This window comes from Phlebotomus argentipes, unplaced genomic scaffold (genome assembly GCF_947086385.1).
Source record: "Phlebotomus argentipes unplaced genomic scaffold, Phlebotomus argentipes genome assembly scaffold_4, whole genome shotgun sequence".
Classification (NCBI taxonomy): domain Eukaryota; kingdom Metazoa; phylum Arthropoda; class Insecta; order Diptera; family Psychodidae; genus Phlebotomus; species Phlebotomus argentipes.
In genome coordinates this window covers 2,278,789-2,301,514 of record NW_026776174.1, presented here as the reverse complement: position 1 = coordinate 2,301,514, position 22,726 = coordinate 2,278,789, and the positions used below count along the sequence as shown (strand labels likewise).

Here is a 22,726-nt window from a genome sequence, read left to right as displayed (position 1 = left end):
CCTCAGCATAATTTATTATGACTTTATCCTGATTAGTAATTTTTGTGCGCACTAATTGTGCCGCTTTAAAAACAGTAATTCATCAGCATAAAATCCGCAATAAATCAGTTTTATTCCTCATAAGCAACACTGAGAGCAAAACAGTTCTTGATTTTACGAGTCCGCCTATTGGGTGGAAATATTTCGGTGTCGCCAGTGAAAGTTTCAAGAACTAATAGAGTTTCTCCATTCTTTTTGCCACACGGTCTTGCAATTTGGAATGCAAAATTGCTCGTGCATGTTTTGCGGTTGAGCGGTGGGAAAAAAGTGGTTGAGAGAGAAAGGGTTCAGCACTTGGAATCAATTTTAAGGCGTCGTACCTGGAATATGGAGTGCGATTTAAAGTCATACATCACTTTGTCGCATGCTCTTAAAGTGATTGTTGCGGCAGTTGAGGCGCAAAATCGATTTTGGGCAATCAATGCGATGCTCCGGGGGCCTTTGGGTGGAGGATTACATCTGAATCTGGTGGAGCTTTTCTCGTGAGCCCCCAAAATCGATTGACACCTCTTGCGGATGCGGGAGGGAGTGGGGGGGAAGGGAACCGAGAGAGCTCTGTGTGTGGCCAGGAAACGATCGTCTCGACGAAATCCTGAAGCTCTCGGGGACGCTTTTCGCCATACGCTCTCGCGCAGACGCTCTCGCGCGAACATGTTCCCATATATACATACATTCACATTGTCTATGGAAATTTCTCACAAACATTCGCTGTCCTGGCATCGTTTTCAGGAAGTTTTCCACACACACTCACGCACGAGCCAGCGGCGGTCTCTCTCGCGCACTCGCGACGCTGCACACGCGACAGAGACGACGACAGCGCTGTGTGCAAGCTCAGTGGGGTTGGTGTGAGTGCCACCCCGAAAATGTTTTAACAATATTCTGCGCTCTCAGCACGAAATCGTGAACAGTGGAGCCAGTGTTGAAAGTGGAAGCGAGAAGAGCACATTGCCCAGAATCGTGTGCTGTGTGGTGGTGAAGGGACAAAAAATCGATTTTCATCTCAGCCTGGCAAGACGGGAGAGCAAAAAGCGGCCAAAGGAAAGCTCCCTCTTGGACTAAATTGTTTGTGTTGCAAGATAGACGAATTCACTACCTGTCGGATTACAAAAGCGCACACACAAAACTTTTCACATCTCGCAGTGCGGATGCCTCGAGTCACTTTTTTCCTTTCACCCTGTGCTTTTGCCACTCAACGAGTGAGCTTTTGAATTTTTATCCTCGTCCCGTAATTGCTTTCTCGGGGGCAAGGAAACAGTATATGGAGTGGTGTGAGTGATTAAAAGTAAAGTGGAGAGATATTCAGTGAGGAAGAGCTATTAGTTATTTGTGAGTGATTTTCGCACAGAGAGAAAGAGAAAAAAAGAGAATCTCCGTCGTGGACCGCGCGATGGAATAGCATTTTCCCCCCAGAACGCGGGCGGGTGAAAGTTTATGGCGGAGAAAATTCTCCCAGTGGAATTTCCTTACAAGTGTCGAGGAGCTTGCGAAAGCTCAACAATGGGCCAGTGAGAGTTGTGGCTGAAGATGAGTGAAAAGTGGAGAATTCTCTCGGAAAATCATACGTGGGTGTCCCACCGACGGCCCATACAGTAGGGTTGAGAGACACTGGCCCCGATCCCGTGGGAGCAGAGGCACTAGGAAAAGCTTTCGCGAGTGCACGATGAAGCAGTAAGCCCATGCTCCACGAGCCAGAGTGTGTGTTTTTTCTCCGCCACTGTGTGACCACCTTTTCCGGGCTTTGGGGGATGGAATTTATGGGCAAGGTGAGAGGGTCGAGTGCGCCAGAGTGAGAGAGAGACACACGAGCCTTTTCTCGCCAGGAAGTATGTACATCCGTGGGAAAAAAAGCGCATTATATCAAAGTTCTTTTCTCACTTTTCCCACCCTTTGTGCTTGCGCCGAAGGTGTTTGTGTGTGCATTGATCAGAAATTGCGAATTTTTTTTCTGTGTCCTCTCCCAACCACCCACCCATTTGCCGGAGATTTACAAGCGAGAACGGAGAGCGCTAAAAGCTCCACCATTTCGCATATTTGTATTCCGAGAAATGGGTATATATTTTGAAATTTCCAACTTGCGCGCTGTCTTTGTGTAAATATTTTGTCACACAATGTCTGAACTTTGAGGCTTCCTCCGATTCCCTTCCCCGCCCCGCGAAGGGGCTCTAAGGAGCTTTCTTCCGTGAAGCGGCAAAAAGTAAGGGTTTAATCTGATTTGCTCCTTTGCTGTTTGGGTGAAAAAGAGAGAGTCCCGTGAAGGCCCAAAAGCTCTTGATGAACGCATTTTCATGGGTGAAAATTTTACACGAGAAGACGCACGAAGATGAACTTTCAATGGTGCTTCATCAATTATTGAATCCCAACAACTTCATGCCAGTCAGGACCCCTTGCTGGCCAACTTCGGGCATCCCCACGAAAGCTCAGGGCGAACGGTGAAGTTTCTGGTGAAAAGGGGTGCTCAGTGGCGGAGTTTTTTTTTCCACCCCTGGGGTGGGCGAGCGCAAAGGAACGCAAATCAATCGAAATTTAATTAAAGTTCATTCGTTGTGAAAGGTGCAGGCCCAAGACAACCATATAGCAAGTAGCCATCGTGCCGAATTCTGCGCACCACGTCGCTGCCGTTGGATTTTGGAATTTGCACCTCACACTCCTGCCCCAGAGAGAGAGAAGATCCCCACTGCTCTCCATGTCCGCTGTCGAGGGCGCCCCAGCCATGCCGTGCGCTCCGTGAATCCCTGATTGTTGCTCGTCGTTGGCGGCGGTGAGAGTGATTAGGAAATGTGCCACCGGGACCTGTGGTGAGTGTCGCGCGCGGTTGGCAGCGAGGGTGGCTCATTGGAATAAATGTGATATCGCCAAGGCGAGGATCCATCAATATTGCGGAGAGGCCAAAAGTGTGTGCGGGAAGAAGTGTGGGAAAAAGTGGAAAGATCTATGTTCATGTGATAAATCAACGAATGTTAGAAACATTCCTCGTCACGAAGAAATGCCACACAAAGCGGAAATGACGATAGTTATTCAAATATCTCTCCTCCTGATGGTCATTTGTAATTTCCGTGGCGGAGGCTGCGTCAAGGACGGTGAGTTCACAAATAATCCCCATTCAACATGCACAAGCTGTCCAAGTTGCGATGCAGTTGGGAAGAGCAAAAACCCACTTCAAAATTCATTCTAACAGATTCTATGAATGTTTTGCATCATCTCTATTTGGTTTATTTGAAATTTCCTTTATGGGGTGATTTTCTAATGGCAGATTGAAAGAGTTTAGAGCACGTAGAAATGAATTCATAGCGTTGAAATGATGAAAATATGATGGCAATCTAAGCATTGGATCGTTTCTGACAACGATATGTCTCATATACTCAGTGACTCCGGGCTTTTTGGGGCTTCTGTACATAGAAGTTGCAGCAGGAAAAACTAGTTATGACTCTTCTTTGAAGTCATAATATATAATACATAACGAAACGAAAGTCGCTTTTCACAAGTCAGTTTTTCTAAGAGCCAAGAGAATGCTGTAGATCCTGGACAGCTTGTGTAGTATCACTTTTCACTGGTGAGACAAAAACATTCCTCTTCCCTGGCGCAAGACCATCATCCACCCCCTGCCACACGCTTCAGTGTTGAGACAGAGAAAATGAAATTCCATAAAATATTGCGAATTGGTTGTATATATTGCACAGAGTGTGTATATGTGTTCGGAAACAAAATGGAATTTATAAATAATCTCTTTGAAGGGAAGGAATATTTTATTTATGTTCTTACTCTAAACTCCATCTCTTCCTCCCTTCCCGGGCTGTGCTCATCCCCGCCAATTTTGCAAAACATTCCTCAACGTCTTGGAAAATGATGTCGGGGGGTGGATGGATTCTTGGGGAAAACCAACTCAACCGCACACCAATATTGCTTTGTTGCGTCTGTTGCTCTCCGCAGTGCCCCAGTACTCCACGGAGGCCGTTGTGGGTGAGACCCTCCATCTCCACTGCAACGTGAGCACAAATCCAGACACGGATGATGATGTGGTGCTGGTGCTGTGGTATCGCCAGGACAAGGGAACACCCATTTACAGTGTCGACATTCGGGATCAGAACTTCAAGGGTGCCAAGCGATGGTCCGACGACGGTGTCTTCGGCAATCGGGCCCACTTCATGTTCGACAAAGACTTTGACCACTTCCTCGGGGAGCTCACGGTGCAGGACGCAAAGGAGTCCGACGCTGGACTGTATCGGTGTCGGGTGGATTTCAAAATTGCCCAGACGAGAAACAGCATGGTCAATCTCACGATAATTGGTGAGTGTTATTTTCATCATTTATCTTTTCTGTTCCGTTCGTCCACTCCGAATGGTGGAGGCTGCTTTGGGTGGTGTTCGTTCTACGCAAGTGTGAGGCTCTGTATCGGAAATTGGTCGCATATGAATTCATGCGTCAAAATGTGAATAGATGTCAAAGCTTATAGTTTTCACCTGGTAGTTTTTATATGATTACAGTTCAAAACAATCTTTCTACCTTCAATTAAAGTCACATCAATTCCGGAAATGAAAGCAAAGGGTCAGAATTTTAGATAAAATCTCAACAAAGTGCTATTTGAGTGCAAATTTTATTCTGCTTTATCCGTGGTTTTCCATTAGTTAGTGCTAAAGAATGCCAAATTGTTCGAAAACCATTGAATGTTTCTGAAAATTTTCAATTTCCAAACCATTCATGCAACTTTATCCCACGATAAAACTATATAATATATTCACCATTGTTGGCAGTTCACCTCAAAACTACATGTTTTTCCCCTGCTTCCGGGCCATTGCGTCAATGTTCGGGGAATTCCATAAGCAGCAAATAAATGTTCTCTTCTCTCACAGTCATCGCGGCACATAAAGAAGTTGCTATCATCTTTCAAATTGTGTCAAAGAGTCACCTCTCTTTGCGATGGGAACGACGCTGAGATGTGCCAATTTTGCGCTTCTCTCTCCTTGCGAATATCAAATCCGCACTGCGCGTATTGTAGAAGCTGCTTCGCGTTGAGATTGCTAATCAAAAGCGTACTTCAACTTCTCAATTGGCACGTAAAATTTTTATTCCGCATGCTGAAAATCAATTTTGGGTGAAAATTGCAAACTTTTGTTTGGACCGCTTTTTATTGGGGTTTATCATTGGATGTTGCCATGGCACATGCATTCTCTCTCATGCCTTCTTCTTCTTTGATTTTTAGGAGGAATATCCAATCATATTTAGGTCACTCCGGTGCGCCGTGCCCTGTTTTTTGCCCAGTCCCGGTGGGCTTTGATGCTGTAAATAGAATTTCCATTTCCTTTCCATCTACATAAATTATACATTCATTTATTGATTTTATCATAGTTGGGGATGTTTTTTTCACACTGTATTGATCTCGTCCTAAGCCAGTCGTTCAGTTGATTTTGTAGTGCACGGACTTTTTTTTTGTATTAATCTCGCTCTCGAATTTTGCCACTTGTTTGCAAAGAGCACATTTCACCAGAGAAGCGAGAATTTTTAATACCTTTCAACGCACGCTGATTCTCACATGTTGAGATGTTTTCATAGGAATTCATTTGGGAGAGGACATTGCAAAAAGTCCGCTAAAAATCAATCCAAATTACTCTCCGTTGATTTTTATCACTGTGCGATTTTTCTGCCCTCCTCTGAAGTTCCCAACAGTGTTTCACTCCGTATTCCTGTGTGCACATTGGGGAAGCACACAAATTGTGCCCGATAATTTTTCCGGGAATTTTATGCGGGCACAATTTTGCCACATCACTGATAATATTTATGAAAGTTTATTTTATTAAATTTTTATACCATGTATTTATTACATTGTGTGTTTACCGAGGCTTTTATTACTTTCAATGGTGTTGTACACGAGTACATTGCTTCTAGTTGCGGATTTTGCTGGGGTTCTCTGCTGCTATAATGGGTGTGGTGTAGACATTTAATTTGGGGGTCTCTCCACCGCGGAGCTCTACATTCCATCTAGAGCACGTTGTGAAAGAAAATTTAATAAATTATTACACTTGCCAACAATGAACACTTTTGGGGTGCTCATCGTGAAGTGAAAAAAAAAATCCTCACTCTATTCTTTTGTCCTAAATCTCAACAGTAAATTTCACTGTGCGAGGAGGGAAATTAATTTAAGAATAATATTTCAAGAAAGTAATCTGATTAGAAGGGGTAATTTTCTACATTAACTCTTGCTGTTGTCTCGTTCTATTTTAACAAATTACTCGTGATACCCAAAGTCAGCCAGCAAATTGCTACACCTCCACTTGAGTGACTCTTGAACATGCGAGGTCTTGACACTCGCTGGGTTCTCCTGAGATTGCCGAAAAATAAGTGGTGAAGTAATTTTATATATTTAAAATAATCAGAGAGCATAAAACATCGGACTCGGTGCGGTGCTTTCCATAATTATTTATAACGATGAGGCCGATGGGGGTTATTTCATTATCATCTTTACGAATTAGTTTAAAATTTAGATTAATTCATATGAAGGGGGGCAATTTGAATTATTCTATTACTCTCAGAATTTGTTATTCATATGAGTATTTAGAACAGATGGAATCTCATAATGTGAATAGTCAAAGTTTCAAAAGGCTTACGTATGTTATGTACATATACAGAATCCATTTACATTTCATATGTGTTCATTTATTTTAGATAAATCGATCAAAATACAAAATTACATCGATAATCATTGGAAATAATACCAGACGAATTATCCTATGTTTTTAACAATCTTCCTAGATTAAGAGCTTCTGCCAAAACGATACATAAATGATTGATCCTCAATGTTTTTTTTTTAAAGATTTTGCAACAAATCCCGAAAAATAAAATTTGAGCTATCCAGTTAAAATCTGTACATAAATGTTTCGTACTCGTTTGTTCCGATTACGTGAAATATTAACGAATTTTGAATATGCAAAACCAAATGCTTCAAAAATGTTTGTATTATATTTTGATTCCGGCTGTAAAATCAAATTACCTGAGTACTTTTGCCTGTGCGCTCTCAATTGCCTAACCAATGTAGTTTAGTATTCAAATAATTTCAAAATGTAACATTAAAATTCCGTATTCTCGCATAAAGTACAGAACAGTGGTAAGTGGATTTTTGGATTTTACAACTCTATCGGGGATGATTTAATGAAAAACTTTCACATGTCGGCCCTTAATTTTTCTCCGATTACATTATCCTATCCGCATTACCTCTTTTTTGGTGTGCATTTACACGGAATTTATACGCAGAAGATTTCTAGAGAGAAAATGGATTGTATAATGTAATCTCATTAGCGCGAGTTGAGAATTTTCAACCACTTTAGACTTTCTTGGAACAAACCGCCGACTAATTGAGATTTTTATTCGCAAATCCTCATCCTGAAGCGTGGATGGAGGGTTGCTATTTAAATATTTACATGGATAATAAGTCTTTTTAGGGATTTCCCCGAACTTGTCACCTGCCATTTCGTATTTGCTTTATCCGACATTTCAGGCACGTTTTTTGCCTCCTGAAGTGTGTCACTCGGTTGATTTCTCAATTAAAATCTGTTGCTTTTGATTAGTAAAGTTTATTACGGGCGGTATGTATTTTAAGTAAACTAAATATTAGTTCAAACTAAATATGGAGCCACGTATTTGCTTAAAACTATTGTTGAATTGGGTTTATTAATTGATCATGAAAGTTATTTACAAATATGATGAATAGAGTAAATGGATATGGTGTAAATTTGTTTAAACAATGTGGTTCAAAAATTACAATTACCAGGAAAAATTTAATACATTTCAGTGGTTGGGTAAAAAAAGGCTTTGTGAAAATTATTCCAACAAACAGTATCCAATTAGTTGATTTCTTGGAATTCTATAAAATCACGTTGATTGCAAAATGTGCGTATCTTTTATCACGTTGAGCGTGTCGTTTGAAAATTAATACCGCATCCTTTATTTAAATAATTAATTGTATTATAATAAAAGTTAGCAAAGTATATTAAATTGTCACACAATTGCGGATGCAGGGAAATGTTTGGCTGGCGCGTATTCAGTGGTGAAAATTTATTCTATCAGTTGTGAGTACATTTTCCAACCATTTCTGTGGTGATCATTCGTATAAGTTGTGACAAATGTACAGTGAAGCAATTGTACACGACAGTGAATGTGTTTGCGTGTTGGATATTCAGCCAGTATTTCTGTTTTAGTCACTCGGTTTATTTTAAATAGATATTTACATTATTACATGTGTTATTTAATTTTGAAGCGCTGGTAAATGAAAAGTTTCGAGCCTGAGTGAAATTGTTCTTCAGTACATATACAAAATGTCAGACACTATATTTTTCCTGGGGAAAAATACTCGCACAACCAATTTACTCTTCTCTGTATTGCATTCAGTGCTTGAATTGATCCAATTGTGGAGCCTCACAATCGAGATTTACCCCATGAAAGTTTAATTGAAGTTGAACAGTTGCAGAGTCAGCTATTTCCTCCTGGGACTGAGAGTGTCTCCTTTCGTTTTCAGCCCCACCGGACAGAATCGCCATCAAGGACGAGGCGGACGTGGAGCGGGCGTCTGTGGTGGGTCCCTATGCCGAGGGGGACTACGTGAAGCTCAAGTGTGAGGTGTTTGGAGGGCGGCCGCCGCCCAAGATCAACTGGTACCGCGACGGGAAGCACATGATGAGTGACATCCAGTCGTCGGCGTCGGGGAGGAACAAGATGAGCATCATCACGTTTGGGCCCCTCGCGAGGCAGGACCTCAATTCTGTGGTGTCATGCCGGGCTAGCAATCATCCCAGAGCAGCCCACAAGGAGGTCACCGTGCAGATTGACATGAACTGTAAGTCCCTTGGCGATGCCTCAGCTTAAAGTTTATGTTTTGCGGTGCTTTCATCTTGAAAGTGGTTATCTAATCCAATTTACGGATAATTGCATTCGGAATTCAGTGGCGTTGATTTTTTTTTTTCAGTATATGTAATCATTGGACATTTTTAGGGGTAAAAATAGTGATAGTTTGAATACCCAAGACTTTCTCTACGCTTTGCGTTTATCTGTTCTTTTCAGAATGTTGGTGATCCGTGAAAAGGCACTTTAATAAAAATTGATTTCCTATTGGGGAGCCCTTGAATTTTCAGATTACCATTTCTTTCCATGAAAATTAACATTTGGCTGGTAGAGAAAAAGAGAGCTGCCGAGGGTAAATTGTGAGATTCCTTCTCGCCCAATTGAAATTGACAACAATATTGCACAACTGAGAGAAATGCTGCTCTCGCTCGGTGTGGAAAGATATGCTTGACTTTTTTCAATTATTATTAAATCTGTAGACTGTTGGCACGACCCTACAAATATTGCCCGCCTCCTCAGGGTGGAATATTCACTTTTTTGCGTTTCGGCATCTTGCTATTATGCTTGGAGGAGCTTCATAACTTACATATCCCTGAAATATAGCCGAGATTGGTACTTGGGTCTTGCCACCCCATCTCTCGGGTCCTCGACTCACCTTGTGTTGTCTGCGTCACAACTTTCAGGAGGGTTGTAATTTTTTCTCACTCACAGCCCCCCATTTCCCGAGCGTCCCGCCCACGCTCTTGTGTCGGGGAATGGGAATCGATTAAGGGGTAGTTTTACAACTCCTCTGTGACCCATATGTCTTGGATGGGTTTAATAAGGACAAGTGATGCTTTTCGACACCGTCGGGCCACTCCAGGCATGCCATCGCGGAATTCTCATCTCGAGCCTTAGGCAATCAATAAACAATTGACTTTGCAGGAGTGTCCCCATATCACACCTATTAATCTTACCGTCTTGACCCCATTAATGTCAGTTGATTGTATCTCGCTGCAAGATTTTTCTCCTCCTCTCCCATGTTCGCATTGTCTCCGGCGTGCACGAAATTCTATTTGGTGCATTCAGTGACAGAAAGCACAACATGAGGAAGGAAATCTGGGCTGAAAGACTTCCACCCCCTCGGCTCGTGTAATGTGCACAGGATTTTATTTATTATTTCTCCAGGGGCCAAGATGGAAATCTTCTTGCACACTATTTGTGTCATTCTCTTTCGGATTACGCTCTGCTTTTGCCCCACTCATTCGCCTTTCAACGTAAATAGACCGAAATTTCAAACAACATCCCTCATATGGGCGGGAAATTGTATTGTTGGGAAAAGGAGGTGGGAGTGTTGAAACAACAAGCGCAACTTGAGGGCCTGATTTTCTCAATTTCAACAAATGTACTTGCGAATGTTTCTCGATTTTGACCCCCGGGGACTTTTTAAAGTACCCCCAAAATTACCCGCAAATGGAATTGCTGAGTAATTTTTTCCTCGCATCACTCAGATGGATGCTCATATGAATGTTTTGAATACGGTTATGAGCAAACGAAAGTATGCACGGAGAAAGAAAATCTTCTTACATTTCCACGCTAAAGGGAGACTTTGTACACAACATAGGTTATTGTCTCTGCGGCACAACAGCCCTGTAGGTCATATAATGTACAGCTAATTCAGCCAAGTAACAATTAAACTGACATTCCCCGTTATATGTACGTGGTGATGTTACGGAGAATTGTGTCATTCATCGATTAAACTATACTCCTGAGCCGCACTGACCCGAAGTTAGTGGAGCAATTAAAAGCAATTAATCACTGGTTCGCATGCAATATTAATTGCAGTCTAAGTGAAGCCGGTACGCCCTAAGGGGACAGGTGGAAAATTGTGCCGAAGAAGTGTGGAGTGTGTATTTTTGCGAAGCCAAGCAATTGGAGACAGGAAATTCGAATGATGTTGCAGGAATTTAAATTATTCGCCATTGTAGGTATTCACGAGGGATAAATACAGGGAAATTTATTTGACTTCCTCTTCACTTTACTGATTCCCGAGTTAATCCACAAGTAATAGCGCGGAACGATTTCCGCAAGCTGATAAGTGTGTAATTTTTCATTGTGAGTGGGTGGTATAAAGAGGGCCCCATAAATGGCTAAATATGCAATTCTGCCTTCGACTTTCACCCTTGGTGATGCTTTAATAAATTACTTCAGTTGCAAATACCCCAAATTACTTCCCCCTTGGACGCGATTCATGGTGGAATATATATCTAAATGAATATATATATATATATTGTGTGAATTGCGGTATATTGAGCGTCATGCTCTGGCAAAAGCCCAGTGACAGAGGTCAGGAATGGAAATTTCATCGCATTTTTTCTTCTAATGTCCAAATTAAATGCCCATCTGGAAAGTATGCTAGCATCTCTCTTACATTTTTCGTGTTTCTTTATGCAAATGGGTCTGCCTCAAAGAGAGCAGTTGCTTACGAAATCGAGGAACAAGGAAAGAAGGAGCGCGTCTCATTCTTAATAAATTCCTTATAACAGCAGAAAGCACAGCAATGATCATGGGTGTCGCACTAAGTGTTTTGTCGATGGCTTCATTGTTAATTTTGGAGTCAATTGTGGTGCGTTCCTGCCAATTGAGCTTTCGTCTCTGACCTTTTGGCCGCCGGAATGCCAATGAGTCGGAGCAGCAGATGAGATGAAGTCTGAAATGGTTCTCAATGGACAAATTTCGCCTTGTTTCAGTTGCTCCACTCAACGTGAAGCTCTTGGGGACTCATCAGCCACTGTCGGAGGGCCGGCGTTATGACCTACTGTGCCAGAGCTCGGGATCTCGTCCTCCAGCCGTCATCACCTGGTGGCTCGACAGTAAGCGTCTCGAGCAATCAACCGAGATGGTGAGTGAAATAGTTGGAAAATTGTGCCGAGAGAAGAAGGAATGAATGCACAATTTGTTGTATGAAAAATGAAAAAAAAAACGGGCTAATCATTAGCTCTTATTTGTGACATTTCGACTATAGTTAGTGCACTGGTTTTGTGGTACGAATTGTGTATTTGTACATTGAGTAATTTGCATTATTCCGGGGGTGTTGAGGTGAATCGTCAAAATCCCATCTCAATTTGCAGACGAGCAGCAACGGAAACCAAACAACGAGCACCCTCTCGATTGTCTTTAATCGCAATGACTCGAGCAAGTTTCTGTGCTGTCGCGCTTACAACCACGTCGTGTCGTCAAAGTCCCTGGAAGATGGCTGGAAGTTGGACATTCAATGTAAGTTTGTCAATCCCGGCGGGGATTTCCTCGGGAGAAGTTGATGGGTGTCCCAGTGCGATGGTTCAATGATGCAAATTCCGCCCTACCCACAGATATTCCTGAGACGAAAATCCGCCTTGGAACCTCACTCGACTCCAATTCAATCTACGAGGGTACGGATTTATACTTTGACTGCCTCATTTCGGCCAAGCCAGCAGTTTATCGTGTCGAGTGGCGCCACAATGTAAGAGAATTATTTACAAATTACTATACACCAATGTTTCAGCTTAGAATTTACATAACAGACAAATTTACTGAGAAAATTAACCAAAGGTTTCTACACAATATCTCTCCCTCGCCACTCTGCGCCATCGCTGAATTACACACAAATTTTCTTTCTTCAGCACTTCTTCATTCGAGCCAATTTGCTCACCCGCGATATATTCCATACTCTCTGGGTTGTTTTTTATCCTCCCAAATTGTGCAGGCAATTTCAAAAAGTCTGCACAAAAATATTATGCTACATTCGCGGAGTCGTATTTGAAATTTAAAATGGGCAAATGAAAGGAATATTATGCTAATTTGAGTCATGTCTTTTCCCCAATTTCATCGTGCATTTTATGCAATCACGAACATTATTTTCAAGACACGTGCAATAATTTTTTGATTGAGAATTTCGGGGTTTATGAATATTGGCCTCTTGCTGAATATTAATGCTGAAAATATAATGAATATTTAAAGTCGCGAGTAGAGGAAAAAAAGAATGGTGTCTTGAAGAATCCTTGGAAAACCATCACGTATCTTTCCTTTTTTTAATCACTAGAACAGTAGCAAAGGACTTCCCCAACTTTTGATTACATGAAATTTTCATTTCACATTGACGAGAATAAAATTTGCAAAGAAGAGGTTCTTAATTTAAGCAATTTGCATTCCTTCACCTTGCTGGACAGAGTTATTTTGAATATTTTCGCATCTTTAAAATGCTGTGCTTTAATGATATAACAGACACGTGCATTTTAGTGCACACTATTATATCGTTCCTTCCGCTTCTCCTGTATTTTTACGGTACTCCTAATGGATCGAGTAATTTACGGGAAAGCATTATGGCTCGTTTTTATTTTTTTGTCAGCACTTTGACGGAGAGTAAAAAAGCTATTGAATGTGGTGAAGATTTAATTAGAACTGTTTTGTTTTTCTTTTTTGAAAAAGCATGTTAACGATAAAATTGCAATATCAAAACTGATTAAGTTGAGAGTGTACGCAAACCGCCACTAAGCTCGCTATCGTGCATTGCTTTTCTTTGACAATATGTATATGTACACAGTAACGTGTGTGAAGTTGCTGGGAAATTGGAACATCAGAGAGTGCTTGCAAGGGTATAGTTTTCTTTAGAATCACTCAATATCCTGCAGACAGGATACAGTGCTGCGAGTCAAAGGCAAAGCGGTGCGATTGTAAACTTTGATCCTGCGACTTCTTCGTCTGAACATATTGCCCGGGAGGTTGACAATCGTAGTCTATATATGGTGAGGAAATTCACGTGTGACTCTATCGTGTTCTCAGGGCCGAACACTGCCTCACAATCAGCAACAGGGAATTATCATCAGCAATCAGTCGCTGGTGCTGCAGGGCGTTTCGCGCTCCACGGCCGGAAACTACTCCTGTGTGGGCTTCAACGCTGAGGGTGAGGGTGTGAGTTCACCATTCGAGTTGAATGTTCTCTGTAAGTTTTACAGCCAATTCTCAACTTTTGTTGCATGAAAAGTTGTCTGCATTGGATTTGCAATTGTTGACTCTAACCCCGCTATTCGCCTGTTGTTCTCTCACCCCCCCCCAGATGCCCCGTCATGTGCGCCAAATCAGACAAGAATCTACGGTGTGGCGAAGCAGGAAAATGCCCAGATAAAGTGCACGGTGGAGGCAAATCCGCCCGAAGTGGAGTTCCGCTGGACCTTCAACAATTCCGCTGAGAGTATTGATGTGGCCGGTGGACACGTGAGTCGCTTTGGGACGTCATCGAGTGTCCTGTACACACCCATGACGGAACTGGATTATGGCACTTTGATGTGCCAAGCAACTAACAAGATTGGACGTCAGAAGGTGAGTAGCAAACGAGGCATTAATGGTTATTCTCAGAAATGTTTTTCCTTCGTATTGAGAAAAGCTCATTTCACAACCACAACTTGCTGTTTACACTGATGTATTCTTTCAAATTGCAAATTGCTTTCACTTTACCTCTTCCTTATGTCTCATGAAATGTTTTTTTTAAGCACAGCTTAAATGGTCAGTTTAGGTAAATCAGTTCAATTGGCTGATTGATGTAATGTACATTTTCTTGTATACAAATACCCAGGAATGGAGGAATCTTACCTTTAAACTTCTAGTGCAATATTGACTATGCGCAAAGTCTCTCTTGCATTCTCGGAGCTTGAATTTATTAACTATCATACTCATAAAACAACTCAGGTTTATACTCGTACATATTGTCAGCATGTTTATCATGAAATCTATCTAAATACAAACATCATTGCTATTCCACTAAAATTGACTCAGTGTCAACTTAAGGGGTATTTATGTCGGGTTTGTGTACACTTGTGTTAAGAAACTTCGTGTACAGTAACCAAGAGACGCGTTTACTTTCGAATTTGAACACGTTTGCAGTGTGGGTGAGCTTAAATTTTATGAATTTTTGGATACCTGATTATTTAATTGAATATACGATCCATCAAATAATTGTTCGTATTTTTATGTTCGGAAATCCCATGGAAATGCATAATTGGCAATTATCAATTAAAATTTAATGACTGTAGCAATTAAAAGATAATTTTCTAATTAAAATAGCTGCGCAAAAATATTGCCCTGCAATGAAAAAAAGGACACTTATTTTTGTTTGTACGAACGATAAAACCTTCACCTAACTTAGCTAGGTTTCTAGGTTAATGGCACTCGGAAAACACTTTAGAATACACACATATAATTTATTCACCTTTATCGTTTTTATACGTGTAAAAGTCAATCATTTTATCTTATTTGAATGTGCAGTATTGCATGAATTTATTATGCATTTTTATCAATGTGTGTAATCATCAATATGCAATTTTTCAGAGTTATTCCGAATACGAGATTTAAATAAATGACAATCTGTTTATAAGCATTTGCAACTGAATTCACTGAATGTATAATACAAAAAAAAATTGATTTTTTATTGCCAACAGGGAAAACATTCAAACATTTATAAGATTTTTCGATAACATTCTGTCGCTTTTCTCCTGCGGGAATTTTCGAATGACTCACAGAATTTATTCGCAAATCCTTCCCTCTTATCGCTCAGGTGCCGTGTGTCTTTCACATAATCGCCGCCGGGCGACCCGACCAAGTGCACAATTGCACCATCACGAACATCTCTATGAGCTCCTTCAGCGTCAAGTGCACGGAGGGCTTCAATGGTGGCCTCACCCAGTCATTCCTCATCGAGATCAAAGAGGCGCAGACGGAGGAAGTCACTGCCAATTTCACCTCACCCATTCCGCGCTTCGCTGTCTCCAGCCTCTTCCCCGGCCACGTGTACAGCGTCAATGTGTGGGCCTTCAACGTCAAGGGGCGCTCCAACTCCGTCTCCCTGCAGGTGGCCATGCTGCGTCTGCCGGAGAAGCAACTCACAGCGGCGAACGGTGAGCATCCCGACTCTTATCTGTCGCTCTATCATTCTGATGAGCTGCATGCCACGCATCTTTGTCGCTCAACATTGTTCACTGAAATATTTCCGCTGCATTCCACCCCGTGGAGGTTGATGGAGAATTTCGCCTCGAAACATAGTATTATTTCCTCCTGAAATGGTATCGACTGAAGAATTTTTGCCACTCAATTAAACACCCTCTCAGCGTACAGATTAATTGCATCACGAGAGGCACTTTATTTCAATCAATAAACTGCTAGAGATGTTCCAGCAAAATACCATGAATATGCTCAACTGGTAATTGGTATGAGAGAACAGAACTATTTACATAAGTTTCAACAACTGCAAAAAGCTTTTCATTTGAATGCAAGCTTAAATTCTGAAACGGAGGAATGTGTGTGTGTTTTTTCTACACATGAGAGATTTTTGGTTTGAATCGCTGTCAGAGTTGATCACCATGTCCAAGTTGGGGATGTAGAGATGGTGAAGTTTGGAGATTGAGAAGCAATAATTCTGTTTATTCTGCTCTCCATTGCAGAGCGTCCAAAGTCCTTGATAACCTTCACTCCCATGATTTCCATAATAATTGGGATCGTGGCGGCCGTTCTCATTGGTGGGCTCACGGTGCTGCTGGCGGTGAGAATCTCCTGCAGACGCACTTGTTGCAGCGTGGCGAAGGACAATGGCCACAAGGACATGAACCAGCGCCGCAATCACACCGTCTGCGAGAGTTCGCCAAGTGGCAGTGAACGGAGTGGCGAAAGCAAAGAGTTTGACGGCAACGAAAGTGACGAGAAGAACCCTGACGTAATTCCAGACACGCTGGAATCACTCGATCAGGTTTGTGGGGTTGGAGCGCAAGCTTGTGGTGTTTCTGGGATGAAACAATTGTGACGTTTGTTCCAGAAGAAATTCATGCAACGAAGACTACCCATCTCGACAATCGAAAATGCAAATTCCTGCCGACGTCCACCAAATACAGCCGGACTCGCTGGACAGAGTCAGGCGAACAGCACAAATGGTCTGGCACCGTGCCAGCCACCGAATCAGCAGCAACCCATGGCCTATTGCACCCTCCGCAAAGACACCAACTCCAGGCTCAACTTCCAGACTTCTGTCTCCATTGTAAGTGACACTTGATAGGGGTAGAGTTCCCGTCTCAAGGCGCACCCAGTGAATTTATTAAATTCCACTCGTCTCCTCGCAAGAGCCTCGAGTGCACTCTTGGACGATACAGTCCTGACCTATGCCTCTAACTCCCAGACACGGTGGCGATTAATCCCAATGGCACACACAACTCCAGACAATTTATTCAGATAGTTTCTATCGAGAAGTTCGAAACACGTTAAAGTTGCAATTCTTTTTTGCCACACCACAAGATTCCGCCGCCTTTCCCATGGTCTCTCCTACTGCTTCTCGGGGAATTAATAACCACAATTTGTCTCCTCCTTCATGTTACTGGGTCAATTGACTCACATAAATCTCCCTTCAAAGGATTTTTCCCTGGAAAGAAAGCTATAAATTGCACAGTTTCTGAAATATTCACCATGATTTATTGGCTAATTTCAAATTATTCCACTCTAAATTGTAGTTTTTCGTCCAAATTTACCCTCTGACCCTTCACGAAAGATCCAGCCCCCCCCTTTTTTCTCACCCTCCACGTGAAATGTGCCGAATTGAATTATCGATATTGATTACCCTTCGGATGGAGCTTTAAGCGACAGTATTTTCTGTTGGCGTATTTTTCGACAGCATCCCAAATTGCTTTAGCTCCTTGCTAATGAATTTCGCGCATTCCCTCTTGATCAATATGAATATGTCCATGGCTGTGAAATATTTAATAATAATTTAATAACACTCGCCTTTGTACAAAAAAAAGCTCTGAGTTTATGAAAAATTCCACATGAAAATAAATTATTCTTTTTAGTGGAAATATAATCGGAAGGGGGTGTGCAAAAATTGAAATTTGTCGAGAGAATATTAAGGGGGTTTTCTCAGTCTGACGTGAGAGATTACATTTTGCGTTTTAAGTACAAAGTAATCACTAAATCCAATGCATAAGGCTGCAGATTTCAGTAAACAGTTGGTGGCTACTTTAGTGTGGGAATGTGGGAAAATTTCTATATGACGCATAAGCTGAAAATTGCACAAGAATAGAAATATTATATGGCTATTTTGCGGATTCTTCCCTTCTAAACATTTTAGAGCAGAAAATCATGTAAACATTCGCTATTTCTTTTCTTGGATAACATTCGGATGTGCTCATCTCTACACTTAGTACATTGTATTGATTGTGTGAAGCTTTGCGCTTCATAGTATATTTACACGTACATGCACACACCAAAGACTAAAGCTTCGAGGGAGATTTGTTAAATCCTATCATAGACAGCAAATCTTATTAAACATAATGCATGAGTTGAAATATGATGAGTGCTATTCTTCCTTTTATTTTTTGAATCCTAAATTTTTTATGCATGGGCGTTGATTAAATATGTCCGACAAACTAATCCAGAGTCTTGATATGTTACTAGAAATACTCAATGTTCCATTTTACTTCTTGTTTTGCGGAGCAAATAAGTTCACTGCACTTGGTTACCCATGCATATGTCAGCAAAAACGAGAGCCTATAATTTGAAAAGCTCAAGCTTTAAATTACTAATGGTCTACACTTTTAATTTTCTCATTAACCCGATAAATCACGTGGAAACGTTCGGTTAAAGTTGAAAGGCGTCATTGTTTTTGCCCATATTGAGTGAGACGGCAAAAAAGGAGTAGCAAGAAGTTCGACCATTTTAAACGTGTTGAGTCAATTGATTGAAAAGCAATGTTTAACGACGTGGCGTGCCAATGAAACGCCAAGAGCATATATACATTTTGCAAACTTGTGCACTTTTACAGTGTTTGACAATTGAGAAAAATCATTCAGTGGTGAACGCAGCATCGTTCCAGGGGACAGTATTGATTTGCAATATTTTGTTGGGGGGCTCCGAGAAGGGTGGAAACGGCTCAGTGCATGGCCACAAAAACTGGGATGCTACAAGAAAACAGTATCAATGTGGAGAGAAGAAAACCATGTTTCCCACGAAAAGAAATGTTATGGTTTGCCGGGGATTTATTTTTTCTGGCCCAGCGAAATTCTTTGCTCTTCCATCTCTCGCTCGAGGTGTGAGCCCTTGAGTTGGAGGGCTTCATATTGAATTATTCGATGGCACTGGGAGTTGGGGAAGCAATTTATAAATTTAATTGAGATATATTTTCTGTAATATTCATTCCATGAGACATTTATTGTGCCGATTGATATTTATTTTTCAATTAAAGAGAGTTGATTTATTCTACCATAAAGGATGATTACAACTGATGCGTTCATAAATTTATGTATATAATATCCTAAAAAGCATTATGTAGAAGTAACAAGGATTAACATTCCGGATCCCTCGGTCATTGATGAGGCGATATTTATGAACATGACTCTACAGTGGAGATTTCTTCTCGTCTCTCCGCCAGAATTCCGTCATCAACACCTACAACTCCAACAAAACCTTCACCCTGCCACGGCACCCGCCGAATCAGCCGCGACAGTGGGCGCCCCACGATGCCTCTGGAGCGCCTTCGCCGCAACCGCCACCTCTTTGCTACAGTATCCCACCAACTCTGCCCAGCGGCCAGGCGAAGCTCATGGTGGCCGCGTCTCCAATCGCCATGCAAACGCTCAGGACGAACGTGTATCCGCCAACGCTGCCGCTCTCGCTGGCGCCGGACAGTGTCGGCGATGCCGTGGATATCCTCAAGAAGGAGAGCAAGGTATGACAGTAGGGGCCATGAGCTCAGCCACGCGAGCAGACCGCCCAGACACACCTGTAAATAATCATGTAAAACTTCTTCCCACGACGGGTCGCGCGACTTCCTCGATATTTTCTCGATTCTTTTTCTTTCATTGGACAATGTTTCCATGTTTGTTCCACGTACTGAAAACATAGACCATTACTCTCGAGAAGTGGAAGACAAGTTACTACCAATTTCTATGGAATAAAGTGATTTTTTCTCACATGAATTCAAAAAAAAAAGTGGAGACATAAGTAAATTGTATAGTGAAAGAGGTGGAGGGGAATCTATGAGGATATAGAGAGATAAATTTTTCAATTTAGCAAAATTCAACGGTGAAACAGTCTCCGGTGAAAGTATAATCATCTAATTAAATTAAAAATGAATTTTAATATGAAATCATCTTTATATACCTACACTTTGAAAGGGTGTGAAGTGACAGATGAGGGAGGAAATAAATGGAAAAACAATTCATTGCGACGAATGCAGAATGAGATTAAAGTGTGAGAGAATAGTTGGGAAAGAAAACACTTTTTAGCTAATGAGTCTTTTTAATACTGTATAGAATACACGGGGGTGGTTTTTAATTGAAAATGAGGGAATAAGGTAGCGGCAATGAGAAACACCCCTAGATTATAGTGAAATAGTGACGGTGCAATAAAAGCTCAACGGAAGACGATCTAATAATTGCGAGACGGAAATTATTAAGGGTTTGAAGGGAGCAGGAGACACAGGCCAGAGTTATTGCATAAGAGATAAGTACCATTAAAGACATTTTCTGCATTGCAGTTAAATGTAAATAAATATTACGCGCGAGTGAGTTGGGGAATAAATTTTAGAGAGAGAGAGGAAGAATGGCGTATACAATGACGCGCTGAAAAGGCTCAATATTTGAGTTTTTACGGAGGAACACATACCGAAAGAGGACAAAGGGCAAACCCATTCCGAAATAGATTAAATTAATTATTTTTTATTGTGATAAAAGTAATACTTTGACATTGTTAGTTAAGAATGATATTATCTGCAAAAGGAATTTGCTCATTTTAGACCCTCCTTTTTCTCTTTGATATATACAAATTTCTTGTTCAAAAGTTTATATAGGAAGAAGAAGAAGAAAAAACAGAGATGAATTGTTTTTATTACATGTTTTCTGGCATGGATCAAAATTAAAAGAAAAAAAAATAGATCCCATTTAGTGGGAAATTATTTATCCAAAATTATAGGTGAAAATCGAAATAGTCACAAATCCCTCAATTAACCGACTGATTATGTGCAATATGTAAATTGTGGTAAAAGTAAGGTGTAATATTGAATTGTTTAAGCGGGACAATTTAGATTTATCTAAAGCCATTAGTGACTGATAGGACAATTACCTCTTTGTTGCAATTAAAAAGGACCCATTTGCATCTCAAAAACGTGCCAATTTTCACAATCAAACCATTTGTACACTTGGAATTATTCGGCATACTTTCATTGCTTCTCTCTCTCCCTCTCAGAAGAGGACATGACAGTGAGTTTGTTATTCAGCAACTGTGGAGCATCTGTTGTGATTTTGGTAGCTTTCACGAAAATATTGATTAACCATCGTATGCTTCACAGCCATATTGGGTCTTGTTTCGTGCGAATTCTCGGTCACTGCATCATGATATCACTGTTAAAGTGTGTTGTGTTCACATTTCAAAAGATTACATTTGATTGTTTTCCAAGCTTTGCGTGATTTCCCAACTTTCTAATGTATTTTGGATTTTGTTGGGTGCTGAAGAGTTTACACCCTAAAAGTGGCCTGATTAAGAGCGCAGCCAAGTGAATTTGGTGAAGAGGTTTTTCATACAATTAACCCAATTAACCTTTTAAATTTAAAGTGAAAATTCAACAGTGTGATGTTTGAATGAAAACTCACACAATGCTCTCTTATATTTGCTTAAGGAAATCCACAATTTTCGGCTGATTTTCACTAAGTTTTAAACAATGGATGTCTTGATCAATGAATTTAGCTTCAGGCAAAAATGTGTTTCACGCTTGAATTGATGTTAAATCATTTGAAAGGGATGTGTCTATCGATCTTCTGAGATGAAGGATAAAAAGAAGCGACACATGAGAATTCGACATCATGTGCTGAAATTGCAACAATTGGAAAATAATCACGATTTCCATTTTCACTCTCTCAGACTGAGATTTTTAGAATTATGGAGTGGAAATTTGGTATCCGAAAGAAAGGAGGGAGAGAGATATCTCATTAAAATTGTATGGAATGCGATGAAAAGCCATTCCTTCGCTTATTAGAGTCCTCCACATTCTTATACTTTTTAATTTGCACCGAGATGGTGTATTTCTGGGTGAGGAAGGAAAGTTTTCTAATCGACTTTGATGGTGACGTTCCAGTGAGTGTAAATGGGAGCAGTGCAGAAAGGTAATAATTTTCCATTAATTTTACACTGTTTTCCTTCACCAAATGTGTTTCTACATCGCGACCAAGAGCATTCCTTTCGTGTTGAAGAAATGAGAGAGGATGTTTTTATTTCATTTGTGATGTAATTGCAAAATGTAGAGGAGGAAATATTTAGCGAAAGAAGAAGAAGAAGAGAATTTCGCATGATAAAAGGTGGAAAAAATACTTCCAATTCAGGGAGTATCGAGATGATTGCCAATATTAGGTAGTGTGAAAGGATGTTGCGAAAAAAATCTAACTCAATTCATTTTTAATTGCTCATTGAAAGTGTATAAAAAAAAATATTTCCATTGTGAAATAGTGAGGTAAATTTCCATACATTGTATTTAAGAAGTCGAAGACAATTCTCTGAGAATAAAGAGCTGAAAAAGATGAATTCAAGAGAAATGAGGTAAAAAATGACTAATTTGTTAAGTACATGAATAATGGTATAAAAGAAAAGAAGTATATATATAGAAAGTGGAAAAATAAATAATAATATCTTAGAGGTGACTATAAGAAGTAAAAAAAGAGACATTTTTACTGATGGTGAGATTATGATGAAGAAGTTTTCAAAAAAAAAATCACAAAAAACGGCGAGGAAGTAAAATTGATAAACACTGCAAAACTACAAAGATGGAATAAACTGTTAAGACATGATCAGTGGAACATTTCATGACAACTGCCATGGATAATTA

At 40.7% G+C, this 22,726-nt stretch overlaps 1 protein-coding gene across 1 annotated transcript; it reads left to right on the top strand.

Annotated features, from left to right (window-relative positions):
• Positions 1–965: 965 nt before the first annotated feature.
• LOC132258104 (protein turtle) lies at positions 966–22,682 on the top strand. Its single transcript, XM_059755220.1, has 13 exons — positions 966–1,707; positions 2,590–3,116; positions 3,967–4,323; positions 8,543–8,860; positions 11,595–11,746; positions 11,976–12,120; positions 12,216–12,346; positions 13,666–13,825; positions 13,940–14,202; positions 15,434–15,773; positions 16,317–16,618; positions 16,685–16,903; positions 19,283–22,682. Exons 2-13 carry the CDS (start codon positions 3,023–3,025, stop codon positions 19,583–19,585), a joined length of 2,784 nt encoding a protein of 927 aa, XP_059611203.1. The 5' UTR covers positions 966–1,707; positions 2,590–3,022; the 3' UTR covers positions 19,586–22,682.
• The last annotated feature ends 44 nt before the right edge of the window (positions 22,683–22,726 follow it).

What these genes read in the sequence shown, in the direction of transcription:
- LOC132258104 (XM_059755220.1), top strand. Translation starts at nt 3,023, where the DNA reads ATGCCACACAAAGCGGAAATGACGATAGTTATTCAAATATCTCTCCTC. An exon ending in GTGTCGAGTGGCGCCACAAT is followed by an intron (nt 12,347 to 13,665) that starts GTAAGAGAATTA and finishes TCGTGTTCTCAG; the next exon opens with GGCCGAACACTGCCTCACAA. An exon ending in ATTCGAGTTGAATGTTCTCT is followed by an intron (nt 13,826 to 13,939) that starts GTAAGTTTTACA and finishes ACCCCCCCCCAG; the next exon opens with ATGCCCCGTCATGTGCGCCA.